Below are 27,719 nucleotides of genomic sequence, written 5' to 3' on the forward strand. Positions count from 1 at the left end.
CAACAGTGCTGATAGAAAGCACAAGAGTGAAAAGGCGGTAAAACTCAGTTTACTAAAAGGAAAAAAACCTCAACCACAAAGTATAACTAAAAAAATAAAATCCTTTCACCCAGATCTTTATGGCATGGGCTTGCAGGAGGGCCATCTTGGGGACTACACTGGTCTCTGTTGGCCTCTCCATCTATCATAGGATAACAAACATGAAGGAAAGAAAAACACTATTTTTTGCACTGGCACTAAGAGACAAAAGCAAAACTGTCTTAGGCACAGTGTCATATACATTTCATATAAAATGTCAAATGCTACCAACAGCACTCAGTGTGCTCATCCTCTGTTTATGTAGCTGCATCTCTCCCGAGCAGAGAGAGACGTGCTTGAGGTTGTCTTTGGAGAACAACAGAGCTGAAAAATTCAGTGTGCTCATGCTGTTAGTATACCAGACATCTCAGCAATGGCATCAGATCCCACCTGAGAGCATTTGCTTCTGGCTCAGCTCTTTGCTCCCCATTTTACAAGCTAGCAAAAGGCAAGAAATCTGTCCTTGGGTGTTAGGCTCAACTGGGGAAATCAAACTCTGCATTATAACCAGTTACACAACCCTTGCTCACACTAGAGAGGACACATGATATATGTGCAAGGAAACCATGCCTAGTCTCCTGCTTCCCAGAAACTACATTTCGCAAACACTGTCAGCTTACTGGTATGAGCCTTGTAATCTGAAAGAGCTTCGCATATCCAAGTGACCTGTAAGCTCCCAAGCAAGCTGCTCTCATGCCTTTCTCAGCACTTGCCCTTCAATTCATTGCAGGCTCAAGGTGCCCCAAGATTGCTGCAGAAACGTGAGCTAGGGATGGAACAAAGGAGGACTCCTTCCCACTTCCCCTCCTTGCAGGAGAATCAGCAGTGATGGTAATGCTACCCTGGCAGGCAAGGAAAGGTACAGCAAACCCTTGCCGACACTGCATCATGCCCCTTCCTTCCATAGGAGGGGACCTGTGTGAGGTCTTCCCTACCGAGAGGGCTGAAGAACTGAGGGATGGGTCAAAACTGACATCATTTTTCCCTAGAGGCACACCAGCTCCCCATACAAAAACACAGGAAGCCATATTCCCTCCTGAGAGACTGAGTCAGTGTCTTAGTTGCAGACAGGGCCAGAGCTTAGTGCTGCTGTTATTCTATACCATGCACATCATGGCTGGGGCCATGGTTTCAGGAGGGAAAGCCAGGCATCCCACCTGAAGCACCCCATTTTGCCTCTCACTCCAGTGGAAGGACTGTCAGCATCAACCCCTGTGGGACTCAGTCCCTTTGCTCTCCTGCCAGTTCCCCATCTGTTTTCTCGGTACACAGCTACGGAACATGGTGTTGTGTAGCAATGCATAACAGGCCATTTTGATGCACCAGCCAAACTGTGAGTAATCTTATCAAGCCACCTGCAGTTTTGTTATTAGAGCCCTCAGGAATTCGTCAAGGTTACTGAGAAAAACAGGGCTAAAAATAAGAAGAGAAGAACCTGAGAATCTGATGATCAAGAATGCTAAACCTAGATAAAGGAGGCACAACATGCTGATGAACCCTAACCAATTAGATGTCCTGAAGGAGATGTACCTGCCTCTTGAACAAACGACTTAGCCAACCGAGAGGTGTGTGCCCATGTGGACCGTAGACTTAGAATCTATAATTGGAATTGTATTGTAAACAATAAATGGCTTCTGGTGAAATCATATTGGTTTGGTATTCAGTGGCCCTCATCCCCCTGCAGTGTTGAGAGGGACAGCAATGAAAACATAAATGGATCCCAGTGCTGAACCAACAGGGAATAGTCCAGCAGTGGGAATGATCCCAAACCCGCTGAGCCCGTCAAGCTGAGCAGAAAGGAGCCCTGCCAAACCCAGCCAAACCAAGCGGAAAAGAGCGCATTTGAGCAGTAGGACAAAAAAGCAGCAGTGACCTGCAGGGTTGACCTCTAGTGCAGCAGAGCAATAGAAATGGTGGCAGAGGCACCTGTGCAGAACTGAGCCCAGTGGAGCAGCTGTATGACCCAACTTGGACCATCCAGCTTTCAGGGGGCTTGTCACTATTTTTTGTGGTTTCTGGCTGGGAGTAGCAAATGTTAGTAACAGAAGTTCTCCCACTACCCTGCCTTTGTTCCCAGTGGCTACATGGGCAGCACACGAATGGCCACCATATTGCCTTTGTCTGGGAAAGCCATGCAGATGCGGCTTACAAGGAGCATCTGACATCTTGGTTTTGTTCCCAATGGTGAACAACTTTTTGTGGGCAAAACACCTCCTTGTTTTGTATACTAATGCTATTAACATTGCTGTTGTTATTGTGCGTGTCTTATTCCACTGCTTTGTGCTTTCAGTAAATTACTAATTCAACCCATAATCTCTGCTTTTGTCTCTCCCTTATCAGATATGGCGAGTGGAAGGGGAGGCTTATTTGAAGTTTAATTCCAGCTGGTGTTAAAACCAGCACAGTCAGGAATACTTTGGACTCTGTGAAGCTCACGATATCTTACACCCCATCGGGGCTCTTACACTTACTTCTCTGGAAACATGTAATGTAGTTTTGATGGTGTCCATCCTGGAGTGCCTGGCTGTGGACGGACAGGGAAGAGAAGTCACCTGTCTCATGTCAAATCCCATGTGCCTGTGGCTCAACTGTCGTCACTGGGGGTGACCTGAGGGAACTGGGAACTACTCAGGTACAGCTTAAGACATTTACTGGATTTTTCCTGGCAGGGCAGGGATCATTCTCTGGATGGATATGAAGCTTAGAGGGGCTGCTTCTGGGGCAAGAGGCACAGGGAGCATCACAAGCACCAGTAAAGTGTTGGGCTCCTTCTGGTGCATTTTATGTGTCTTGCCACCATTAAGATCTGCACTGAATACAGGAGTGTTTTGAAGGGAGCAGCAGACATGTGGCAAGTCTCATTTCAGCGTGCACATACTTTTCAGAACTGCCATCCTATGTGGTTTTCATAAACTTGGCTTTTTTTTTCTATCCTTGCCTGCACTAAGCACACAGAGAGCCAGCCTTGATCCAAACCCCAAGGTGCTAACACTTGCTGCACTGTCCATAACCCGGACAAGGCATCCCAGCATAGATGGCAGGAGTCAGGCTCACCCAAGCACTGCTCTAGCCCTCAAGTCAGTTCTCAGTATGAGACAACTGTTCTTGCTGCACGGCCTCTCCAGCTGCTAGTATGGCATCCTCCAGGGCAGGATGATGCCCAGACAGAGCAGGAGGCAGGCAGAGCAGCCCCAGACAGCATCCCAACAGAAACTGGGGAAGGAATACTTTTGTGCAACTGAAGCTGAAATTATGGTTCCAATACAATAAAAAATCCCTGATTGCTATCAGACTAGTTTGAGTGTAAAAAAACCCTCTTAGTCAAACAAAATAGCATCTTGTTATTGGTCTTTTATTTCAGGCTTGATGTGACCAAATAACTGTGCCCAGGAGCTGTGTCCCTGCAGCCCCACTTCCTGCCCTGGCTGAAGTTGCAAGACATCAGCAGCTGAGCTTGTGGGAAAGGAACGAGCCAGACCAGATGGGCTCACCCTCACCCCAAAGCAGCCTGACCCACAGCACAGGAGCTATGCCACCCCAACGAACTGTTGCAAGTTTTTGAGAGAATTCTCATCACTGCATGACACTCTTGCCTGTCCCCTCTTTCTGTTTTAGAGCCCAAAGCGAAGATTGTATTTTGATGTGTATTTTTATGGTATCTCACACAAAAATGGCCTGGCCCAAGCTGGGGACATTCAGGCAGTGGTTGAAACAGACAGCTGTCTCCCAAGCAGAGGAGGGCACATGGCAGTGATTGGGGGCCTGGCAGTCCTTCACCCTAGTGCTGCATCCTCCTGGGGCAACACAGCACTCCCCTGGGGAAGCATGGTTCTCAACTTGTCTAACAGGGCCTGCCTGTCAGCTAAATTCACCCATTAGATATAAACAGAGAAGGCTGAAGCTCTCCCCCTACCTGGCAGGATCTTTCCTCTTCTCCACCTCCTGCAGGACAGTCATTTGGATCGGAGTGCTTCTGCCACCGCTGCTAGTGCTGCCTCGGTGCTCCTGGCCACAGCAGTCAGGCTGGGAGCTGCCCTTCATGGCCTGGAGCTGTGCTAAGGGCACAATGTCACAGCCCTGGGGCCGGTGCCACACTGTCTGCTGCGTGATGGCATTGTAGTAGTAGAAGCGGCTGTTGTTCTGGTCGAAGAGTTCCCACCACTGCTTCTGGTCTGACTGGCGCACCTTCAGGTTGGGAGGGGGCTCCCAGCTGCACTCACCAGTGGTCAGGTTCACATACATCCGCTCCTGGGAGCGGGGCTCGATGATCTCCACCCAGTCCGAGCTGCAGGGACACAAGACCCACATTAGTCTGGGCCAGAGGCCCAAAGCAAACAGGCTGTCTGAAGAATCCTACAGAGCTGCTGTCACTGGGCCAGGCAGCCTGCTTGCAGATCAAAGCATTGCTTGGGGCTATTCAGCAATCTAATGATCTTAGGAGAAGCCAGAGTAAGGCTTTGAGATAGGGCTGAAACAAAAGAGTAGTTTTTTGCCACAGGGAAGGGGAGGTCATCTCCATCAGCCTGGCCCCCTCACCCCCCACTCACCAGCCCAGGACTAATCCACAGGGCAGTGAGCACTGTCTGCTGATGCTGGCATGACTCACCCCAAGGGCTGGCCCAGTCACAGGAATGCCAGTGCCTGGGAGATGTGCAGGGGACGTGACTTCCAGGAGCAGGGAGTATCTGCAGAGAAGGATCTGCTCCTTTTGAGAGCTCCATGTTCCACCTGGGGAGACCAAAGCCCTGGCTCCCAACAATGTGGGCAGCCTGCTCCATGTGAGTGCCTGCCTGCAGACCTCACATGTTGTGGGGCTGGAAGGGACCTCTGGGTCCCATGGACCTTGCTTGAAGCCCACACTTGTCTGTCCAAAAGATATACATGGGGAATGACTGACAGATGAGACCATCTCCATTGCAGGCTCTTCCCCCTCCCCCTTGGCTGATGGGACAGAGCCTTCAGCAGGGTGTTATGTGACCCAGTGGACAGGCCCTGCTGATCCACAACCCTTTTGCAGCCTTAAAGAACCCCTTGAGCCCCAGGGTCCTTTACCAGCAGCCATGCTGGCCCAGTCAGTGAGAGCAAGGCAGGCAGTGCTGTAGTTTTCAGTGGTTTTGATGCAGAGGTGTTGGGCTGCACAGCTGCATGTGCCATACATGGCACATCAACCTTATCACTGACACACCAACCCTAAAGAGCTGGCCTGAGGAGCTCAGCAAAGCCAATGCCTCCCCAATGCAGTAGCCCAAACCATTTTGATCACCCAAGTAAATGGAGGAAGGGTGTGCAAATCCATCAAGGTTTCCCTCCAAAAGGAGAGATGCTGCCTGAAGTGATCCTGAACCCAGCTGTATGCTCAACATGCTGAAAAACAACGTGTCCCTCAGCTCCTGCTCCCATGCCCCAAAGCCTGGCCTCCATCCCAATGTTGGTGGAGGCTGCAGGAAGCAGGCTCTAGTTAATCAAAGCTACTCTAATTAATAAAAGCCATACGATGAGGACAGGTCCAATGCAGCCCCTTGAAACCTGTTCCTGCCCAGGGGCTCACTCTGACACAACCTCCAGCTGCTCTCCAGCAAAGGCACGACAGCAGAAGCCATTCCCATAGCAAAAGCAAGAGAAGGGAGATCCCACTGCATGCCTCTCACAGCCTCAGCTGCCAGCCTGCAGGTCCTCAGAAGGGTCAGGAGTGATGGTGGCCACACTGCAGTGCCTGAAATGGCAGCCCAGACTCCTGTGCCCAGCCCTGCTGGTATGGTCATGGGAGAGGAGGCAGTTCCTGGCAGGGCAGTCCAGTCTTTGGCCCTGTTCTGGCTTTCGGAGGAAGGTCAGCATGTCTCCTATCACCAGGCAAGTCTAGGTGAGGATTTAGTTGCCCACTGCACCTCCCTGCTAAGAAAACTGTGGGTTTGATTGACAGCAATCAATGCTGAGCAGTCTGGCATGCACCCATAAAAAGCAGGCCATTCTTCAACTCTCTGAGGATTCAAAACTGATAGGTACAATGTCATTTCAATACAAAATAAATGTGAACTCTCTGAAAAGGTGTGATTCCCCTGCCACAATACCAGGCACATACACTCTGCAATGCTGACCTCCATGCATTCTCATGGAGGGCTGATGGTCAGGCTACTGCAGACAGGCTGGTTGGGAAAGCTGATCTGGGTGAAGACCACTTCTTTTGTGTCATAGGTCAGTTTTCAGGCAGATGTACTCACCCACCCCAGACTACCACCATCACAACTGTTTGCATTGACTAGCAAGGATCTGGGAACACAACACACCACCTTTGCACCAGTTCGTGCTGGTCTCCCACCATCACCAGACAAGGCGCTGCCAAGAATGTGCTTGCAAATAGATCCCACTTAGAAAACCTTGTGTTCAGAAAACATTTGGTTTGTGGTTTGCTGCTTTTGGGTCAAAACAACATCAGTTCCTCTATTTAATTTAAGGTGCAACACAACAGTCATACCAGCACCCCATGCCATGGCACAGGTTGGGAATTGCAGAATCAGCCCCGTTCTTCCCTTGTAGTTGCAATATCAAACTGCAAGCAAGCACAAAAAAGAAAACACTGAGATCATCAAGGTCATCAGCAACTGCAGAGGAACCATCCATAAACAGGATATAAAGAGAAAACCAAGAGTAGCAGCAGAGCCCAGCAGTTCTGGGAGCAGAGCACAATGAGAGCAACTACAAAGTGCAGGTAGGACAAGGAACTGGCATGGAGGATCCAAGGGACAGCTCTGAGGCAATGCAAGGAGAGCAGTGTCCAAGAGCACCTGAATGCTTCACAAGGACAGGCAGACAATAGGAAAATGGGTAGAGAGAACTGAGAAGGACAGTTAGACCCAGGGGCATGTCCTGTCACTCTTGGGAGGGGACAAGAGGAGGAGAGTAGGTGTTGGAAGGGCTGGAAGAGGAGAGCAGCACAAAAACACACATGGAGATGAGCCCAGGAGAAAGACCAGAGACAGTTCTGGAGGATTTGCCTGGCAAGGAAGAAAAAATACAAAACACCTTGCAAGACCCTGCGTGATCAAGAGTCACTCGAACCATCAGGCTTAATGTTCAAGAGAACACTGTTAGCAAATGTGTTAGCAAAGCTTTGGAACACCAATGGCTGTACCCACACTGCTGCTCCTCAGCAGAGAGGAGAGGTCGGCTGTTTTCTGTTAATTGCAAGCTATTGACAATACGTTTTTCTCATAGCACTTGGCCATAACCCGGTGTATGTTGCTAACTACAGTTTTCTGTTTTAACAAGCTTACACTTATCTTTGTGTGCAAAGACACTTAAGTGGATGACTTGGATGGGTGATCTCTTTGCTCCCCTTAAAATTAAGGGGCTGAGGATGACTGACGTGGAGCTTAAGAAGGTAAAAGAAATCTGCATATTGAAATACTAAAGAGTTTGGTACAATAACACTCATGTAAAGAAAGAAGAGGAAAAGCAAGGAGCACATTCCTGGAACAGGGTCAGACCCAGGCTGTCACACAAACCTCAAACATAACATCAGGAACTCTGGAAAGACATGACAAACCCAGGATTGCAGAGATAAGGCTGCAACTTGGACACACATTAAAAAAAAATCATATTCCACTTTACAAGGTTAAAGAATTTTCCTGGGGATGGTTTAGAAAACACTTTTCCCTGTCCTTTCAGCTCCAAGTGTGGAGGGATGCAGCAGCCACAGAGTGTGCACCCCCTCCCACTAGCACTGCAGCGCCTGCTCCCACTAGCAGGATCACAACAGTGGTTTTGGTTCATCTCAGCTACTGGGACCCAGTGTCCTCAAACAGGACTTGCCGGCAGGCCCCATCTGCAGTCCCAGAACAAAGCCCTCCGCTGCCTGAGCACAGGACAGGCAGCCTGCTGGCATCACAATGGCTCCTGGGGACTAACACAGTCACCAGAGTCTGCAAAGAGGAGGGATTTCAACAAAATCACCACTCGTTTCCAAAAGCAATCCACATTCCCAATGTGCATCCTCCTGTATTGTTAAAAATTCCAGGAGCTTCCTGTGTGTCCTAAGTAATATTTTCCAGACCTCATAACTGGGAAACAGGACACTGCTCCAGCTGCTCACTCCAGCAAGCAAAGCCCCCCTTGCTGTGAAGGTTTGTGCCTCGAGCATGCTGATGTTTTGGAGGAGTGGCAGGGCCCCCAAGTAGCAGGGTGAACAGGATGGTGCACCAGGCATGCAAAAAGCAGGAGGAGGCTTTTTGTACATAATCACATCTCATGTAGGCAGGCAGATTTGGTCCCATCTGAAGGCTTCGTCTCACAGATGGGCAGCTGTTTTGTTTATGAAGTGTTGTCATAGACAGTACAGATAAGAGCTGCACTCTGTCAAGGCCTCAAGGACACAGGAGATGGACATATACAAACTTTGCTCCTTCAAAACTAGCTTGAGTTCTTCCTGGCTGCCACTCCTGCTTGGCAAAGTCTCGGAATAAAAAATAATAACAGTAATTTTTAAGAAACAGTGTTTCATCCTGAAAGGGCATCTGCAAGCATCCCCTGACTAGATCTTTCTCACAAAGACTGTAAATGCATAATAGGAGGCATAGGAAAGAGTAATATTTTTTTAACTACAGAGAATTGAGCAGGACCAGATACAGGAGAAGAGTCACTTCTAGGAAGAGCTGAGGAACCCCAAGAAGGCAAACAGCCACTCCCTCACAGGAGAGGTCGTTCTCCCGCCACCATCACCCAAGTGACAAGACAGCCCAGGCAGCCAAGTACAGTCCTGGGATACCACAAGTTCTTTTCAAGGCTGTAAAAAGGTAAGAACAGTAGAGATGTTTTCCTAGCCAGAGCTTTCAGCTCAAGATCAGCTTGATGTGATCTCCAGCCCCTCCTGTGGAAGCTGCTCAGCACCAGTTTGAGAAGGCAAACATCCAGCAAGGGGAAGAGAGCACCACGGATAGCCTTGGTGCTATCAACTGCTTCTGGGAGCTTCACACCATGCTGTCAACAAACCCCTCTGTGTGGCTACAAGGAGACCTCTTATGACTTGGTCTCCCATTTCTCTTCTGTGCTCTGTAATTTTTGGATTTCTGTACTTCAAGCCAAGATCCCACCTTCGTCCCTCACTTTCCTTCTTTGGGATGAGCCCTGCAAAGAGCTGGGGATAAGTCCTTCTTGGCCAAACATGGCTCCATACCAAGTGGGATGTTTCAAGACTAATGCCCTCAATGGAGGCTTGCAGCATACTCAAAGCTAGACCCAAGACAAAGATGCCAGTTGTTGCCATCATCAGAGATAATCCAGCTGACGATGTGCCAATGCCAAAACTAAGTGCCTTGTTAACAGGTCCTCCTTGGGGAGGAGGAACGAAGTTTGTCCATCACACACAGAATGAAGTACAATTCCCAGAGACTGGCCATAGTGTGATACCAGCCAAAGGCAAGGAAGTGTGTGCAGGGCTACTTGTTGTAGCAAACAATTGGGGTGATGGGGTTGGGTATCTGAAATTATCTGCCCCACAGAGACGAGTTCAAATCCTCTTTCATTGTACGGACAATGATACATTCACCATCCTGAGTCCTCTAAAAGACTATGGCAAACCAGTTCAGGAATGGGGAGGGGTACCATCCCAGAGGCTCTACTGCTGCTTCTCTGTGGGTCCAGGCTCCTGGATAAGTGAAGAACAGCCTGGGCTGTGTTCAAGAAACCAAACATCACCACAGAATTTTTTTAAGACAATCACACTTGCTCCTTCACCTTTTGCACAACAGGCAAAGTGACCTCAGAAAAATTCACTTGGTACAGACGGTGAGAAACCAAGTGCAACCTCCAGGTGGCTCCGATTCACTCAGATTTGCATATCAAAGCCAAGACAAGGCTGTAAAATCTCTATCCTAGAGCTGCAGAGAGCCTCCAGATGGTCTCTAGCATCAGCTTCTTATGGTAATCCTCCTTCAGCTGAATTAGACAATTCAGGCTTTATTCACTGCTGTCTCTTAGCTGAGTCCAGAAAAGCTGTAATTTACATCTTAGGATGAAAAAAGTACCCCAAACGAACATCTTTCTCCTACACATACATATATACTTTTGTATATGTATATATATGTGTATATACATATAATCAACATCTTTCTCCTACACATATCTCCTTCTAACAAATATTATAGAGGAAGTAAAAAATAATGTCAGCCTCTTCATAAAACTCTCCTGCTCCTTAAAATAAGCATTATGCAAGCAAACCAGCCTCTGCTTTGCCAGAGACAGATGACACTGTGAAAATCCAGAACAAACACTGATTGCTTAAAGCCTGAGCATATACACTTAGCTCCAGCACGAGCAGAACACGGGCAGGCCTCTGAAAGCAGAGCCCAGCCTGGCAACACACTGCATTGACAAGAGAGAATAACACCATAGTTTGGGTGGGTTAGGGGTACAAGAAAGCCTGGAAAAGATCTTACCACAAAAAGCATCTCATTACTTTGGTGTTTTTAATTAAAAACAAACAAAACACCTCCCCAAAAAAACACCAAAAAACCCCTCCACCAAGCACAACCAAAGCCCTAAACCTTCTGCTAGGTGGTATTTTCAAAGACGAAGATGTCAGATGGGAAACTTGGTGGCTTTCTGGTTGATTAGACTCTGTTGGCACTTGCCTCTCTCCTGGCTTTCCCAAACTTTCCTCCAGCCCAGGTACCAGCATTGCTGGCTCCATCTTGCTGCTATTAGCCTCTCGATTCACCCCAAATCCAGAGCAGAAAAGATAGCAAAGGGGTAGCTTATTCTACAGGAGCGGGTTAGGGCAACACCAAAATTACCAGCAAATCCCCCAAGATCCTGTCTCAGAGAGAAAGAAGTAAGAAACAAGGACTTTTGGGACACAGATGAGATGGGCCCTCTGGGGTCTCTGTAAAAGGAGAGAGGAGGGGCATAAGGAAGGACAGAGACCATGACAAGCCACGCCACAATAATAATCAGCTTAAAATAAAATCCAGAACAATCTCAAAGGCATAAGGCCTGACAACCCAAGACCAGTACCTGAGCCTTGGATGGGATGGATTGTCTTAGGGTGACTTTATGATGCTTGTATCCCCAGTCGTCTGCTCTGTTTATGTTGGATATTATGTTCTGTACCTTTAAGACTGGTTCCAAGAGCGAGGTGGGGAGAAAGAGAAGCGGAGTTTGTTTTCAGAAACTGCACTCACTCCTCCCCATTCTGCTCCTGGACTGCGTTGTCTGTAGCACAGACAGCGAGCGGGACAGAGATCTCCTTTGCTTTTAGTTCGTTTTTAGCTTGCTGAGGCAGAGAAGCTTCCTGGACTGTTTTTTCTTCCTTTTTCTTGGGAGTGTTTAAACCTGTCCTGGACTAAAAACCCAGAGAGACACCGGGATCTCATACCTGTGGCCCACTGGGGCCTGGACCTTGGTATTTTCCAGCACCAGAGGGACTGATAAGAGACTGCATGAGCTGAGCTACACTTTACGACAGGGACTTTCTGGGTTTGCCATCTCTTCAGACAGCAAAAGGTTTTATTGTTTCATATTATTCAATTGTTTTTGTGCTTGTGGATACTTTGATTGTTAAATAAATTGTTTTTCCCGTTTTTCTCCAAGGAAATCTTTTCCCGAATCATTTGTGGGAGGGGCCACTTGCATTTGCTATTCTGGAGGGACCCCATTCTGAAGTTTCCTCCCAAATTTGCCCTAAACCAGGAAATGGATGCACAGGCACCTTAGAGCCCTGTAGGTCAGCAGGGAGAAGGGAGGGCAGCACAGACACTCCCACACTAACCTTCATGTTTCTCCATCATCCCTCTGGTGCTAAGTGCAGCACACCAGGCTTGGACTGATTTGGGTCCTGAAATCACTCCCCAGAGCCACACAGAGAACACTCCAAAGGGACAGGAAGAGCTTGAACTGCTGCTCATTCCCACTCCATTCTTCACCTCCTCTTCACAGGACGGGGAATTCTGCAACAGAGGGAAGACCAAGGGACAGAAAACATCCCTGTTTTCAAGGCTTTGAGACAAAACATAAAGCACTTGCTGGATCGGCACTCTGAGCAGGAGGAGGTCGTGTACTGGAGACACAGGCACCAGGGCACTGCTCAAACCAACACTAAAGGAAACTGCACGTGAGGGCAGGAGGAGCAGTGAAATCCACTCCTGTTAAAAAAATCTTGGCGATGCAGACTGGGCACAGCTCTTCACTGGAGGACTACAATCACCACAGGCTCCTGCTGCAGCTCCTCTGTCAGAGACAACAGAAGTCTACCTGCCGCTTCCTTGGAGGCCTTCTCTCTGCCCCCAAATTGTCATTGAGGGTGAGCACCTTGGGCTGTATTATAGCTAGAGACCAGCTGTGGCCACTGCAGCCTCAGGAGAAGGCAGAAGACATGTCAAAAAGTATTCAGCATCAAGAAATTCACAGGTGCTTCCCTCTACTCTTTGCAACAATCCACAGGCTGGCCAGGGACACACATCTGGCAGTCAGCCTCTCCTGCCTGTCTGCCCCAGTTTCACATGCTGAGAAGCAAAATCATTTGTGGAGCTTGAGCCTCAGGCCACATCAGAAAAGTGAGCCAGCTTCCTTGGGCTACAGGACCTGCACTGACACCCTGTCCAACCCCCAAGCTGCTGTCATGGCATACCATAGATCACTCCTGCCATTATGGCTGGAGTTTCATTTTGCAGGTCAGAGCACAAGCCCAAAACTCCACTACTTAAACAGCCTCCCCAAAGCTCTGTTTTGCCCCAGATACAGTGGCACCTCCTAAGCTCAATGAAAGCTTCAGCAGGGTTATTTTTCCTTTTGAAATTTAAGCTGAGCATTTAAGAACAAGTTGCAGAAGAAAAAAGAAAAAAACCTGGCAGTTTTTATCCCCTTTCCTTCCAAAATGTGCTACATGCATCCACAGCTGCATCCAAATAACAGCTGCTGGAAGGCAGAGCTGTGGGGGGAAGCTCAGTGCCAGCAGGACAGCCTCTGCCCAGGGGACACAAGGTGCCCTGGCAGGGAGCTGAGACATGGCACAGCTCAGTGCTGGTCTCCTACCTGCACAGCCTTAGGCTGCATCAATCCCAGGACACATAGTTGTGGTGACTGAGCTAGCTGAGATGGATAACACCTTAGCCCAGGTAGCCTATACAGAAACCTGAGACCATAGGAGGCAGGATATGGAAATTAGGACATTGATGGCATCATTCCAAAATAGGTCATGTCTCTAGTCCTAGTTCTCCATTGGTTCTGGTCCTTTGACATATAAAGTCAGGCCTCTGTCTCCCGTTCAGGACTGGACCCCTGCCCCCAGATAACCTTATATATTGTTAAGTTAAGCATGGCCCTGGGTCTTTGGATGCTGCCTCCCAAACCATGCAGTCGCTGAGTTTGTGATCGGACCACCATTAAAGTTCTACTTTCAGGCACTCCATCATTCCCATCCTGCTTATTTTTGCCATGGTCTGCCAGACCAGACCCAAAATTACACCGCTGACTCTAATACATGGCCAGGTCTGTCAATGGATTGGGACCAGGACTGAGACTGATACTAGCACCACTGCACCTGACAGTGACTGTATCCCATCTCAACATACTCATAACTAGACTTTGTCCCCAACAGACAGGATTTACATGGGAAAACTTCAATTTTATCAATATCCTAGACAGGAAGTATTTCACAATTGCTTAGGTGAAGGCACTACAGGACAACCTGCCAGTTCAGCAATAAATGATGACCATGGCTGGTATGCATCCTGCCTACCTTCCACCCCTGGTGCTACCCCATGGCAGCATGTTGGGCTCAGCCCCAAGGAGACAGCCTGATGCCTTCCCATCACCCCCATGGCGATGCCCCTAGCTTCAATGACCATTTGTGCAGGCACACTGCAAGTATGGCTCAGTGAGCATCACCACGGCCATCCCATCTGTACAGGGTTCTACCAAAGGGGGCAGGACTCACGCAAGGTCATCGCCAGCTGCACCAGCCACATCATTACAGGAATGTAAATCTGTGCAGGCAGGCACCCAAGGTCATAGATCTATTTTCTCCATGTCTCCTTGGGTCACATTAAGCCAAGACAAATGATGCCAGTTGAAGCAGACCCAAGCTTCATCCTCTTCTGAGAGTGTCTGGAAGGCACCAAGCCATACAGGATCTGCCCACAACGGCACTCAAAGAGGCTAAGAGCATTCCAGCATGAATGAAACACTAAAACCAAGCCTGGGTTGTTCGTGGGTTTTTTTAAGGGGGATGCATATAAACCAAAGGAAAAGATGGAGATAGAACCCCTGAGTCTCCTATCTTCTGAACGGGCCCCAGCACTGCTTAGCACTACCTGCTGATTGAAACCCTGGTCAGTGACTAAAAGGCTGAACATGGTTCCACAGACCTGTAAGACCCCCACACCTCCACAGATGTAAACTGGACCTAAGCAGGATGACATTTCCCAGTGCTGACAAAGCTGCACCCTGGGTGAAAAGCATCATGCTCTTAAGCTGCAAGAATGAGGTGAAGAAGTCGTACCTGCCAAAATGACGTAGGGCAAAAGCCCAGAGCCCTGGAGAAGCAGCATATGTCAAGTGCTCTCCCTGGGCCAAAGCAAGTAATGTCACATCACCCTGCTATTTCAAGGACACAGCAGCACCCACTGCCCTGTCATCCTACAATTACTGACAAAGGTTTTGATTTATCGAGCTTGCTGCCCAGCTGCTTCAGGACTGAGATTTACTCTTCACGACCTCCTATGTCACCACTACGAATTTCAGGGATTCCTCCCAGCATGGCCACAAAGGCCTTGCAGCCAGAACAGCAGCTGCTGCCTCAGACGGCATGTCAAGGAAAGCAGTCTGGGAATAGGAGGCTCTACAGTCAGAAGCTGTTTTAGAAAAGCTGCATCACTGCATAAACCCAGCAATTACTCCATAACCTTGGGAGCAACCCACAACCTGCACACTGTGCAAGGAGCAGGACGGAGCAGTGACTGAACTTTGTCATTTCTATACATGGATCATCCTGGGTTCAGTGATGCCAGGTACTGCATAGAAATAAACACACTGCAGTGCAGCATAGTTTCCCCATACAGGAGGGCAAAAGAACAACCATTTTTGTGCCATCTTCACTGAAGGGAATAGAGAGCCTATAGCAGCCACAACAGAACAACGTAAATAGCCAGCTCTCAAGGCTCATTTGCATCACACACAGGGATGTTTTTTTGCTGCAGAAGGCAACACTGAGCAATGACAAGAAAATGTTTACAGAGATTTCTGAACAGTGTCAGAGGGTGAAGAGGGGAAAGATAGGAACAGAAAAGAAACTTCCAGAACCTGCAAAGGGAAACCCATCAGCCAGGTCCTCAGGACTGAATGGCCACCATAGTGAGAGCATGCAGTTGGGGACTTATGGACCTCTCAACACACCCACCTCTGACCTAAAATAACTCCACCAGACCATAAAAAACCGTGATAACTTTAGCTTTTCTAAAGGCAGCACATGAGCTGGCAGTGGTTAGGAACAGGAGGAGACAAAGACTGTAATTACAGGGTGGAGAACCTGCACCACCAGGCCATGCATAACTGGACAGTGTCATCCCAGATGCCAGCAGAGGATGCCCTATGAACAGCCAGATTATGGAGCACAATGTCTTCAAGCACCATTCAGCAAAGCTATGAATCTGAGGCAGGTACATTCCTTGAAGTGTGACGTTAGCAAAATAATGTCCCTCTCTCTCTTCATTTAAAGGACTGCCAGGTATTTTGAGCTGAAAAACATGGTCCCTTGAAAACTCATGCACAACACTGCCACAGCAAGAGACCAAGTCATTTCCCAGACAGCAGAGTCCATAAAACACCGTGGGATAAAAGCACAAAAAAATATAACAGTTTCATCAAAACTTTTTTAGGCTGTTTTGTTTTTCAGCAAATCTCTCAGCTGCAGCTGTATCTGCCAACTCTGTTGAAAAAACCATGAAGGAACAAATGCAGTGAGGCTCTTGACAGTATTACCTGTCCAAGTTTGTTATGTGTGAGTCAAGTTAACCACTGCAACACCAGACTGGCAGAGGAATTTGGTTGCAAGTCAAAGGCAAAGAATAGGAGCAGGTTGGCAGCAAGTCAAAGGAAGAACCATCTGCAAACAAACAACTCTCTCCCGTACTGTGAGCTGCCATCAGGAAGCTCATCCCAACAGGACGCTGTGCGGAGGAGCCACTTCAGTGTCATCATTTTCTCTAGCCCAAAGCACACCCATTTCCTCTGTCAAAGAAGGAGAGGTAGTAGGTAAATAGCTGAAAACCTCAGGCACAAGGTTCATGAACTCTTTATAAAACAGTAAGTAAGAAAATATCACATGGAAAAGAGGTCCTTCCATTTGTTTTGCCTACAGGAACTGCTGAACAACAAGCATATTGGACACAACAGAGTCAGGATATTGCAAAGCCAATGCACTGGACCCACAGCATTGGTCTCTCCTGCAGCCCCAGAACTTCCCCTCCTGCACACGTGCCCCACACGGAGGCAAATGGGTCCCTGCTCTATGAACAGCTCCAGCTCTGGAAAGCTCACCTATCCCTGAGTGAATTCTCAGTTTGGGATGACAAACACAACCCATGTTTGACTATTTTATATTGTTTTTATTCTGATGTAATAAACCATGAAAAAAGCTTCCTCCAAAAGGAAAGGCATACTTAATTGTTGCCCCAAACTGACATTCTTTTCCTGATTGTCTCTACATTACAATGCGAGTAGGAGTTACTTCCCATGAGCTGTATTTCAGCCTCTGCTTTGCCTGCTACACACTTGCATCTGCAAGACCAGCAGTGACTACAGTAACACCTTGAACTCCAAGTAAACCAAAGTAATGTATAGTTCCAGTGCTTTGTCATTAACAAGCTCTGGCTTGATTTAATGAGAAACCAGGACTTAGGAGCTTGACCTTGCCTTAAAATGTAGCCACAGCTTTTTTAAAGCTGAACATCTCTTCAATCTTGCAGATGTAAGACTTCACAAAACAAAGCACAATTAGTTAAAGCCCCAAATTCGCCTTTGCTCTCACCATGTAATAGAAACAAAGATGGGATTAAACAGGGGAGACCTCATTGTGGTCTTCAACACATTCGCAAGAGGAAGCAGAGGAGCAGGTACCAATCTCTTCTCTCCTGTGACCAGTCCTCTCTTGTGACAAGACTTGAGGAAACAGCATGAAGCTGAGTCAGAGGAGGTTTAGGTTGGATATCAGAAAAAAGTTTTGCACCCAATGGGTGGCTGAGCACTGGAACAGGCTCCCCAGGGTACCAGTCACAGCACCGAGCCTGTCTGAGCTCAAGAAGCATTTGGACAACGCTCTCACGCACAGGATGGGATAACTGGGGTGTCCTATGCAGGGCCAGGAGGTGGACTCAGTGATCCTGATGGGTCCCATCCAACTCAGCATATTCTATGATTCCCAAGAGTCCACAAGGCAGTTTGTGGCAAATAACTGTCAATCACCAAAGGCTCTCAGAAAGTCTCAGTCTTGAAGATGCCCAGTGTGATAAATCTAGTGGGTTAATTCGTGTTCTTATGGATTATAGTATGTTAAATCATAAATACAAACTGTAAATATGTTATGTGGAATGTAACCTTAGTTCCAGCCAGACACAAATTGACGAACTGTGGCAGGACACATTAAGATAAGCAATCAGTTCTCCTCCCAGAGGCAGCAGAGTCATCAGAGCTTCACCACCTTGCTGATCACTGGAGTGGAAGGCCTGTCCATTCAAAAATTTCATCTTCCATTCCCCCACCTGAGAAAGAAATTGACACTTCTCCCTCCCATAGGAAACCTCATTCAGCAGTCCTACGGCAAACAAAGAACTGTGGGGAAATCTTATGCCAGGGGCAAAATAAACTGTATAAAACCTGGACCCCAGACGGGGCCAATTCGTGAACACTGGCGGACTGCAGTGCGATAGAGGCTGCTTTCCAGTTCACCCTCTGACGATCCCCAGTTATCGTCACCGTAACTCCGCTTGTTGATTTTACCGATAATTCTGTAATTTGATTTTTAATAAACCAAATCATATTTCAATTAGAAAATTGGATTGGCATTTATAACACCCAGGAAAAAACAGCTGGGCTGCAGCTGTCTCCCCAGGAAAACTTAGCCCTTGGCAGCACCTCTGGAGGTATTACCTTGAACAGACTCTCCCAAGAAATGGAGAGACCAGTAATAAAAGAAGGATGCAGTCACATGTGGACATCACAATTACTCCTTGCTTTGGACAAACCTTTTGCAGAGCATATGCTCATTTCTTCAGCCTCCCCAAGGATGTTGCTAGGATAAAGAATTCCCTGTTTTCACTATATCTTTTTCTCTCAGTTAATGACAGTAGGGCTATCAATCCAGCAGGTCAGGGATATCAGGGAAAATGTAACATCAAAGACAGCGATATCCAAAGCTGTAAGTTTCAAGACTGGCAAAAAAACTTTCAAGTTGGTGAGGAAGGGGAGGGAGCTTTTACAGTTAATAGCTACACTTCAGAAGAAAAAAAGTGAACTCCCTGAAGCAGAGGAGACTAGTCTGGCGAAACTACTCCTTCCTCTGGAGGGATGAAACTGGAGTACTGCAGCTGTGACTTATGTACACCCAGAACCAGAGCTGGGGACAGACTCATGACCCTAGTTTGAACCCACTGCAGCCCTTCACAGATGCTCAGGCTCAAGTGGAACCACCATCTTAAGAAAAAGCCCAGGTTTCACCTTTTTCACAGCTCCTTAAAAAGAGCCAAAACACCACCCTGGTGATGGTATTTTTGACACAGTTCCAATTCAGAGGAGATTCATGCAGGCATGCTATGCACATAAGTTCAACTAGTGCCAAGAACAGTTTGAGCTGCAATTTTAAATACTCAGGGTTTCTCTTGCTTAAATAACCAGGAGATAAGTAAAGAAATTATGTAGACCAGAACCTGGCCCAGATTATGTTTGATTTGTGCCAGGTTCTTCCCTTGACCAAGTCAATCTGAAATAAACAGTTAAGCTACTTTGCATAGCTGGAGGAGTAAATATGTGTCATCTGTCTGTCCTGGTTTAAAGAAAGGCGAGAAAAGAAAAAAACAAAAGAAAAAGAAAATTAATTAAAAAGAAAATTGACACTTCACTTTCTTATAAATGGCACAAAAGAGACAGCTCAGCTCAGTGGGTGGCTGCAGAGCTGGCAGCACTAGACAGGATCTCCAGACAAAAAAAATACAGGAAATCCGCAGTGTCACTTCTCCCCACAATTGATTTAAAAGGAGCTTATTCCTTGCACTTGGTACATAAGGAAGAAGCAGCTTCCTGGCTACGATGGGGTGGTGGTGGGGGAGCACAGTTATTAATAGCATCACAATGAGCAAGTATCTGAAGTTATGTTGCAGCCCTGGAAGATCTTGGCTGGTTGGCTGGTTCATGAAAATATGTGTTGCCATGGCAGTAATTGCTATACATGGTAACAGTGAACAGAGGGGTGAGAACAATACATGTCTTGATTTGGTGCCCATAACAAGTTCCTTTTGTTTTCTCCCACCAAAACCCAGACATTTATTAGCTTGTGTTTAGTCCAAAACAGAGCTTTTCACTTTCAGCAGTGGCAAGGAAGACAGCAAAAAACAGACAAATTCAGGAAGACATCAAAGCAGGCACCACTCTTGGTCCTTCTGCAATGGCATGGTTGATGGATTGGGGCAGAAACCGAGACCACATTCAACTTGGCCTTTTTATTTGATATCCATCTAGACAGTCTTCATCTGCCAAATACTATGTACCCAATACATAGTATTTTTTACTGATAAAAAAAATAAGAGCAAAAAACTGTAGAAGCACTTAAAGCAAGGCCTCATCCAGGATGGGATGACCTCACATTCAATATCCAACATGGCAGCAGACCACAATAGTGTTGTGCTGTTCTGTCCTTTGCTTCCCTCTTTGCAGTTCCCAGCCTCCTCTTCCCATCTTGCAGCACTGCCAAGCACGGAGCATACACAGGGTGCTAATACTTTCCAGAACCACCTGTTACCCTCAACTCATTCCTGAATTTCAGTGCTCAGGATTTCTTCCCTCATCTGCTCTTCCCCAGCCACTACTTTCATCCCCATTTCTAGATCAGGTACAAACACCGTGAGCAGCAGAGATCCCAGCTTGGCTCCACCAGGACTTTCCTCCTCTGTACTCCTCATCTTTACAGCCATGTTTTAATCATTTATTCACCCATGATGAACTTCTCCTTGATGCCCTGTGCTGAAATATTTCAGTGAGGTCTACTAGACCACCCCACCTGATCACCCGTGCCATGTACTTGGAAACACCTTCCAAGTACCAGTGGAGTCACATAGCTCAGTGTAGGTCTATAAAAGCCATATTGGCTCTTCCCTAACATGTCATAGCCATTCATGTTCCCACTTAATACTGGTTTCTAGAAACTTTGAAGAGCATAAGACATGCACCTTTGGTAAAACTAAGTGCCCCTTCCATTTTGCCTACAGGTGAGACACTAAAATAGATTTGTTAAGCAAAACACATAAGCCTAGTCATGCCCTTTCTCCATCTTCTCCCTCACTGCTCAGGAATCCACATGTGTATTTCAGATGGTAAAGGCACATGGCTGGCTGTTCTTCCTAGTAACTATTTCAGACTGGCTGTCTATAAGTTTACCCAAATACTTTTTCAACCTGATGATGTCTTTTGCATCCACGACCCTCAAGAACACTGAAATCAGAAGTTCATCACAGATCGTGTAAAATATATGGCCTTCCTCCTATCTGCTATAAACCAATCTCCTCTAGGTTTCATGAAGTGCCTATAGTTCTAGGGCCACAAGACTTGGTAGAAAAAACTCAACTAATCCATAAAAAGGGGAAACACTGTCCCCATCTTTTAAATTTAAACCTTCATGACTTTGCATACCATGCAGCTGCTCTGTCCCTTAGTAATTTTATTTATCTTCACTGCAGTCTTTCTAACACCACTGGCCTTCTCACAGTGCAGAAATCAGAACAGCATGCAGCCTCCAAGACATGAACAAAGTGTTAGAGAGGATCAAATTGATGCCCTCTGCTTTGGTATTAACTCCCTTGCTGATGGTGACCAAAACTGATTGGTTTCTTTGGCTAACATCACAGACAGAACTGATGATTTCAGAGAACTGTCAATAACTCCAAGCTCCTTCTCAAGCTATAACCACTAGTTCCAGGCTGAGTACCCCAGTACAAGTAATTTTTCCCTGTTCATCATGTCTTCCTACACTGAAGCTTATCTGTCACATATTAGTCCACTTCCTCAGTTCTGTGAGGTTCTTATGGATTTCCTCAGCTTCGGTGAGCTATTCAACCCACTGAAGGAATTGAGGATCCTCTGCAAACCTGGGAATGTCACTGCACCCCTCTACACCTGAGGTTACCCATAAGGTGCAAAATACTCACAGCACCAGTTTCTTGGGCCTTGCTGCTGACTTCAGTAGGCTGGAAAATTACCAGTAAGCCCTACCCTTTGCAGTCTATGCTTTCAGCAGGTCTCGGTCCATAACAAGATCCTCCCTGCCCGCGGTGACTCTCTTAAAAGCCTTTGGCAGACAAACTTGCAAAAGGCTGTCTGAAAACACAGATACATGAGGCCTAATGGCTGTGCTCCCAGCATACTCATTCACCTCCAGCAGGTCCATGAAGCAGAGGCAGGGCTTGCCTTCACAATAGCTCTGCTAACACTGCTCCTAGCAGCTGTGCTTGGCCATGCCTTCAAAAGAAGATGTCTTGATGAACAAGATAAACTTGTTCTTCATTGCAGAGATTTAGGCACAGGGGTCAGACCAAATAGTCCATAGAACCCTAACTATTCCTCACAGCCCTTCCCCAGTGTTGGGGGTTAGATTTGTTTTTTTTTTCTTCTCACAGAATTTTTTCCCATAAGTTTCCAAGAGGCCTTGATGACTACTTAGTCAGAACAAAAGGAGTACTTGAGGGATATGGCAGCACAAGGCTACACCTATTGTTTTTGAGTCCCTGGGAGTGTCCCTCAGAGGGGAGAGATGATGAGCTTTGGGAAAGGCAAAAAGACAGATCTGGGGAAGGGGGAGGCACTCTTGCTCTCAGCGCCGAGGAGGATGGTCAGGCTGCCCTCTGCCTCTGCCTCATCCTCAGAAATCTATCGTCATCTGCTCCTGTACCCAGGAATCCTGAGCTCGCTTTCTCCAGCCTCTCCCCCCACCGCCGCTGCTTCTTCGGAGCTTTGAGGCTCTCCTGCTACTCTGTAGCCCTGCACTGCCCAGCCCTGCCGGGACACCCCTGCTGCTCCAGCTGCCAGCGCAGAGCTCCTCATCTCATCCACCAGCCCGGGACTTTTCCTTCCTTCCAGTTCGGCCTCTCGGAGTCCTGCAGGGGCACCCAGATCAAACTGCTCTGGGCTTTTGTAAAAGAAAGCCCTCAAGGTTCTTGGTTCTGTTTATTATTGATGCTGTAGTTGTTGTTTGTTTGTCATTTTGTCATATATACTAGTAAAGAACTGTTATTCCTACCCCCATACCTCTGTCTGAAAGCTCCTTTAATTTTTTTTTAATTGGAATAATTTGGAGGGAGGGGATTTGAATTCTCCATCTCTAGGGAGGTCCTGCCCCCTTCCTAGCAGATATCTGTCTTTCAAACCAAGACACCTAGCAGCGCACCTGGACAAATACTGAGCTACTTCCCCAACTTCCTCAAGACTCTCAACTTTTAAAAATGCCACTGCATTTGCCACCACAAATTTATGTGATAACAAGGGCACTTTAGCAGCAGGATACACATAAAAGTATCTCAGCAATTTCAGATTTAAGATCCTTTAGCACTCTTGAGTAAATGCTATCTGTTCCTTAGTTTCTTATCAGTTCCTCTATTTGCTCTAAAGCTTTTTCTACTGATGTTCAATGCAAGACAACTTTTTAGACAGTTCTTCTGTAGCAAGCTTGTAGTTTACAAAGTTTCTCCACAGGAGTCAAGATGGCCAAAAATAGTTTAGATTTTTTTGTGATAGATTTATCTTCTGTCCTTCTCACACTTTAATCTCTTCTGCTGCCAGTTTCCAAAGGGCTTCGGATGCATTTGAAAGTTAATCATATTTGGTAAAGTCACTCCTCAAAAGTCTTAATCTAGCCCACCTTATTTTGATTTTACATGTAATTGCTGAAATAGGTTTTTTGGTCTTGCTTGGATATAGCTTCCCCTTTTTGGTAAACATCCTTCTCATTCCACTGTCCTTCTTTCCCCTGCACATTTCCCCTTTTTTGTGTCTCTCTTTAAAAGTCCAAACAAAAAATCTGTTCTTGGTGGAGGTATCCATTTCTTCGGAGCTGGTAATGTCATCACTAAATAATTTCCATGCCACCACTGTTCCTATCAGCTCTTCTTTAGCCAAGGAACAGATCTCATTTCTCTTACAAGACAGCAGACAGCCCCTTTTTAGCAGACTCAGGAGTAAACACCAGCTCTGGGGCCAGGCAGACAAGTCTCATTTATTTTATTTTTATGCTGTCAGTCATAAAGACTCCATCATAACTCCAGGCTTTGCATTATTGTAAGTATTTGGCACACATGTACTGAGTTTTCACAGTCTTCAGAAAACTGGAAATACCCAAAACTAGATGTTTTTTCAGCTGGAAACATGTTACACAAAGCACCTCCTGAGGTACCCACCAGGTGATGGGTAGAGGGGTCAAGGCTTCTCCTTCCTGGGAGGAATACGGGATGACATCAAAGGGCAGCCAAGATTCCAGGAGACCAGCACCCTCCAAGAGCATTTCCCTTCCAAGGAACTGCCACAGCTTGGACCTTCTCCCTTGTTTATTTTCAGCACAACTGAGTGCAGAGCTATAGCCAAGGCTGAGGCCAGGAGGACCTTGGTAGGAGATGTGCAAGAGACAAGAGGCTGGGCCCAATGGCTAACAAACTGCAAAACAAGTTCAGTCAGCAACAGGTTTTAATCTAAAAAATAAAACATGGATAAATTCTTGCCCAAAGCACAGTAAAAATGAGGACTGCAACTCCCAGTTCATTCCTTTTCTCATCTTCTCTCACAGCTTAGCAGGTGTGAAGCTGAAAGATGAAGCCAAATACTGTCCTGTATCTTAAGCAGCACAGAGAGCTCTGCTGTGACACAGCTGCATCCAAGAATGGGCTGGCTGAATGTGCCCTGTAGCAGCACCAAGTTTTCACAGTCAGCCACCCCGATATTGCTTTCTGTCCATGGGCCCACAAACTACCTATCCTAATGACAGGCTGCACTTCCCTGAGGACCAACAGAGCAATCCAAGCTCTAGCAGAGACACTCTGCTAAAGTTAAAGAGCTTTAACACTCTGTTAAAGCTCTTTATGCCACAGTTCACATTTGCCTTTCCCAGGGCAAACAGTCACACCATTCAGGAGGGTTTACAGCCATAGACCTATAGGCAAAGCAGTACAAGTTCCTACCTTAAGAAACAGACTCAAAATGGTAACTTCTGGGGAATACTCTTAATTCATGTAAGGTCCCTCAAATTTTTGCAGTCAGTAAAACCTCTGGGTTTAAGCCAGGTCCAGATGGAATCTGAAGGGCAAGAAAGCTGCACTGCTGGAAGTTCCATGACAAACCTGCCTGTTCTCTGACTACTCGCATGTCTTCCTTGAAGAAATGGCTACCATTGCAAACAGCAGAGGCTTGAGGAAGGCAATAGGAATTAACTGCATGCCCTCCTTTGCTTGTGCCAAGGGTCCACCATGGGCCATTCCTGGGGGCCCAACTCCACTTCGGAGTTGGTGCCACATGCCCTGGCAAGACCAGGGGAACAGAGCCATCTGGGCCAGCTGCAGTGGCTGTTTTATTTCCCATCCAGAGTACAAGATGCACGTTGTATCGGGAGACACTCTAAAATAGAAAACTTTGCTCCTCCCCAGTGAGACTTCAAAGAAGCTCAAAATCAACACCTTTGAGCTCAGCTCACCCCACTCAAGCCATCCAGGCCAGGCAGGGATGGGAACAACAGCTACTGGAAGATGTTAATTTTTGCATTTTAAGCTAAACCATATGGTCATCACCATGCTGTTCACTCTTTTCCACCTGAAGTCTTTGCTTCCTGCTCCAGGAAGAGCAGGGTGGACAAAGCAGCCCAAGGTGAAATTTCCCTGTAGCTCTGCAGCAAGTACAACTTCACTGAATACCAGGTTACCAAAAAGCTTTTCCCCATGCACAGACAGCTCTTACAGCTCAGCAGCAGCTTTGTTTATCTAAAGAGAAAACAGCGAGTGATTTCATCCCTCCAAGACAAAGTTTAAGCACACAAGTGCTCAGCTGTTAGAGCATTGGATGGCTGATGGGGAGATGCCATTGGACATCGAGAGGCCACCTTCCTAGGGAAGTTATGGCGAGCCAGAGAGGCTGAAATCACTGATATGTCCCTCACTGTCAAATTCATACAGTCTTTCCTGTTTCAAGAACAAAATCAATCCAAAGAAGTGTCCCCACTAAAGCTCTGCCCACAATATCTCTCTGCCAGCCTCCCTCCTGTAGCGGGGTTTTGAATTCAAGGCCAAAGTCACTTCAACAGCATTACATTCAAAGCTGGCTCCACAGATTCACCTTCAGATCATCACTGTCTTTCTTATTTTTTCTGCTTATTGCCATCTGAAAACAGACTTCTACTTTGGAAGTCTCCAGAATCTTAAACCCATGTTTTAGACTAATCTCAAATGACAGCTTTACTGAACTTGGGCTGGATTGTCATTCCACCATCAGGTATTTCCTCAGCAGCTTCTAAACCCTCTGTACAAAAAGGAGCATATTTGCTTTTCACTGTTATTTTTAGAGATTTAAAAAATCTCATTAAAAATTTAATGAAAATTAGAGTAGATTACTTCAGGGGCAAGCTCCTTAAGCAGTTTCCAAGCCAAAACTGCAGTTCTCTGGCCATTTGTACTCTAACTCAGGACTGCAGATGAAAGCCCAAGAGCACAAACTCAAGCACAAAGTTGCCCTCTAAGCCCCAATGCTACTTCCTTCACACTCTTTTTACTGGGCTGATTAAATACAACTCAGCCACATCCCAGCCAGATTATTCATTGTATTACAAGGGTATAAATTGCTAAGATAATATACCTCCCCATTACAACATGCTACACATCTGTCCTCAGGCCTACATTAAACATTCCTCATGGAGGCTACACTCCAGGCTCTGCACCTCAGCTCACAGCTATTTCACTATCCCTCTTTGCTTCACTTCATGTCAATCGGTGATGATCAAGAATTCATAAAACACTTAGAGCTTCTCCTCTCACCCTAGCTTAGAACAATACTTAAAAGGTCTACTAAAAAAATCCCAAACATAACTACTCAATTCAGGGAGCCAAGAAGAGCTAAACAACATAGTTGATACACAGCTGGATAGCTGTAGATAACAAAGGACTATCAAAGAATTACAATGTACACAAGGAAGAAATGGGTGCAGGACCAGAAGAGGACCGTATATGGCATTTATCACTTTACAGCAAATTGACCATGTTGAAACTAACAGCTGAACCTTGGGTTACTATTTAAACACCTTTATGGAAGACACAGTGCCTAGATCACAGTGGCCACCCGCAGTTTACTCCATGTCTGGAAACAACCTGGCACTTGATATTTCCCACATGGCACCAACAGCATAGAGGGGCAAGCCTAGAGCAGATAAGACTACGTGGTGGGGTACAACTGCGCCAATAGATTAGCAGGGGCATGAGAAGCAGGTGCTGGAGCAGGTGAGGTGGCCAGGACCAGTGGGCAGGTTGGGGTTCCAACAATATGTGAGTCAGCCACTCCCGTCAGTGCAGAGGAACCTTTCCAAGCAAGACTACACAGCACAGCTCATCCACTGCATTCCCTGGGCCTGTATTTAATTATTCAGCTATAAAGTCTCCTGTAAGTTTTGCTCTGACCTTCCTTTGTGACTGAAAGTATTTTACACCGATTCATCCTTCTAACCTGAGCCCTGGCTGCTTGTAAACAACACATTGTTCTGCCTCAGAGTCAGAAAAACCCAAGACAGATGAACTCCATGTGGTTAAAGGGGATTTACTGAGCTCAGTCTCAGCTCATCAGGCAGCATTGTGCAGAGATTTTCTTGGTAACACAAGTGATGGAGACAGTAAGCCTCTTTGTTTATTTTTTCCCGGATGAATGACACAAGCAAAAGCAAACAGAAAAAACAGATCTACAGAACAAAGAGGCTATCCCTGCTACAATGCACCTGGCCCTGGGCCACAAGTTCATGATGTCCATGATGACACAAAATCCCACTACACTGACTCTTTTCTGCCTCTATAACAGGTTTCCAGCCAAAAAGCAGCAACCTTGTTTGTCCAGGTAAGAAACAGCCCCATCTGTCATAGCAAGTGCCTTATGGCAGCGTCCCACAGCTGCCATGCACGGCTGCAAAGTTACATACTCAAGTGAACCTAGCACAGGTTTGTGTGGGGGACCCTTCCTGCTCAGCTTATTTGGTTTTGGTAGATCATAAACCCTGCAGCTAAGAAAAAGATTGGTTTAGAGAGGCCCAGGACTGCTCTGCTTCAAGTTGAAACAGGAACACTCAGCAAGTCTGGGGAGCACAGGGTGCTCCCCTGTTCACTTCACCCATGTCAAAGCACTTGCCACTGGAGAAAGCAAAGTGCAGCAAGAGCATGGCT

General features: G+C 46.8%; 1 protein-coding gene across 2 annotated transcripts in view; it reads right to left on the reverse strand.

Annotated features, from left to right (window-relative positions):
- LOC134554265 (rho GTPase-activating protein 39-like) overlaps positions 1 to 27,719 on the reverse strand; it is a 57,003-nt gene that overhangs the window by 24,015 nt on the left and 5,269 nt on the right. Inside the window, exons 2-3 of one of the 2 annotated variants that reach the window (XM_063404795.1) lie at positions 11,840 to 12,017; positions 3,992 to 4,363 (exon numbers count right to left, since the gene is read on the reverse strand). In XM_063404795.1, coding sequence (XP_063260865.1) covers positions 3,992 to 4,320 — 329 coding nt within the window. In that variant the 5' untranslated portion in view covers positions 4,321 to 4,363; positions 11,840 to 12,017. The remainder of the gene's footprint in view (positions 1 to 3,991; positions 4,364 to 11,839; positions 12,018 to 27,719) is intronic. The other variant, XM_063404793.1, reaches the window with a different exon arrangement.

The sequence above is a fragment of the Prinia subflava genome, chromosome 8 (assembly GCF_021018805.1).
Source record: "Prinia subflava isolate CZ2003 ecotype Zambia chromosome 8, Cam_Psub_1.2, whole genome shotgun sequence".
NCBI classification, from domain to species: domain Eukaryota; kingdom Metazoa; phylum Chordata; class Aves; order Passeriformes; family Cisticolidae; genus Prinia; species Prinia subflava.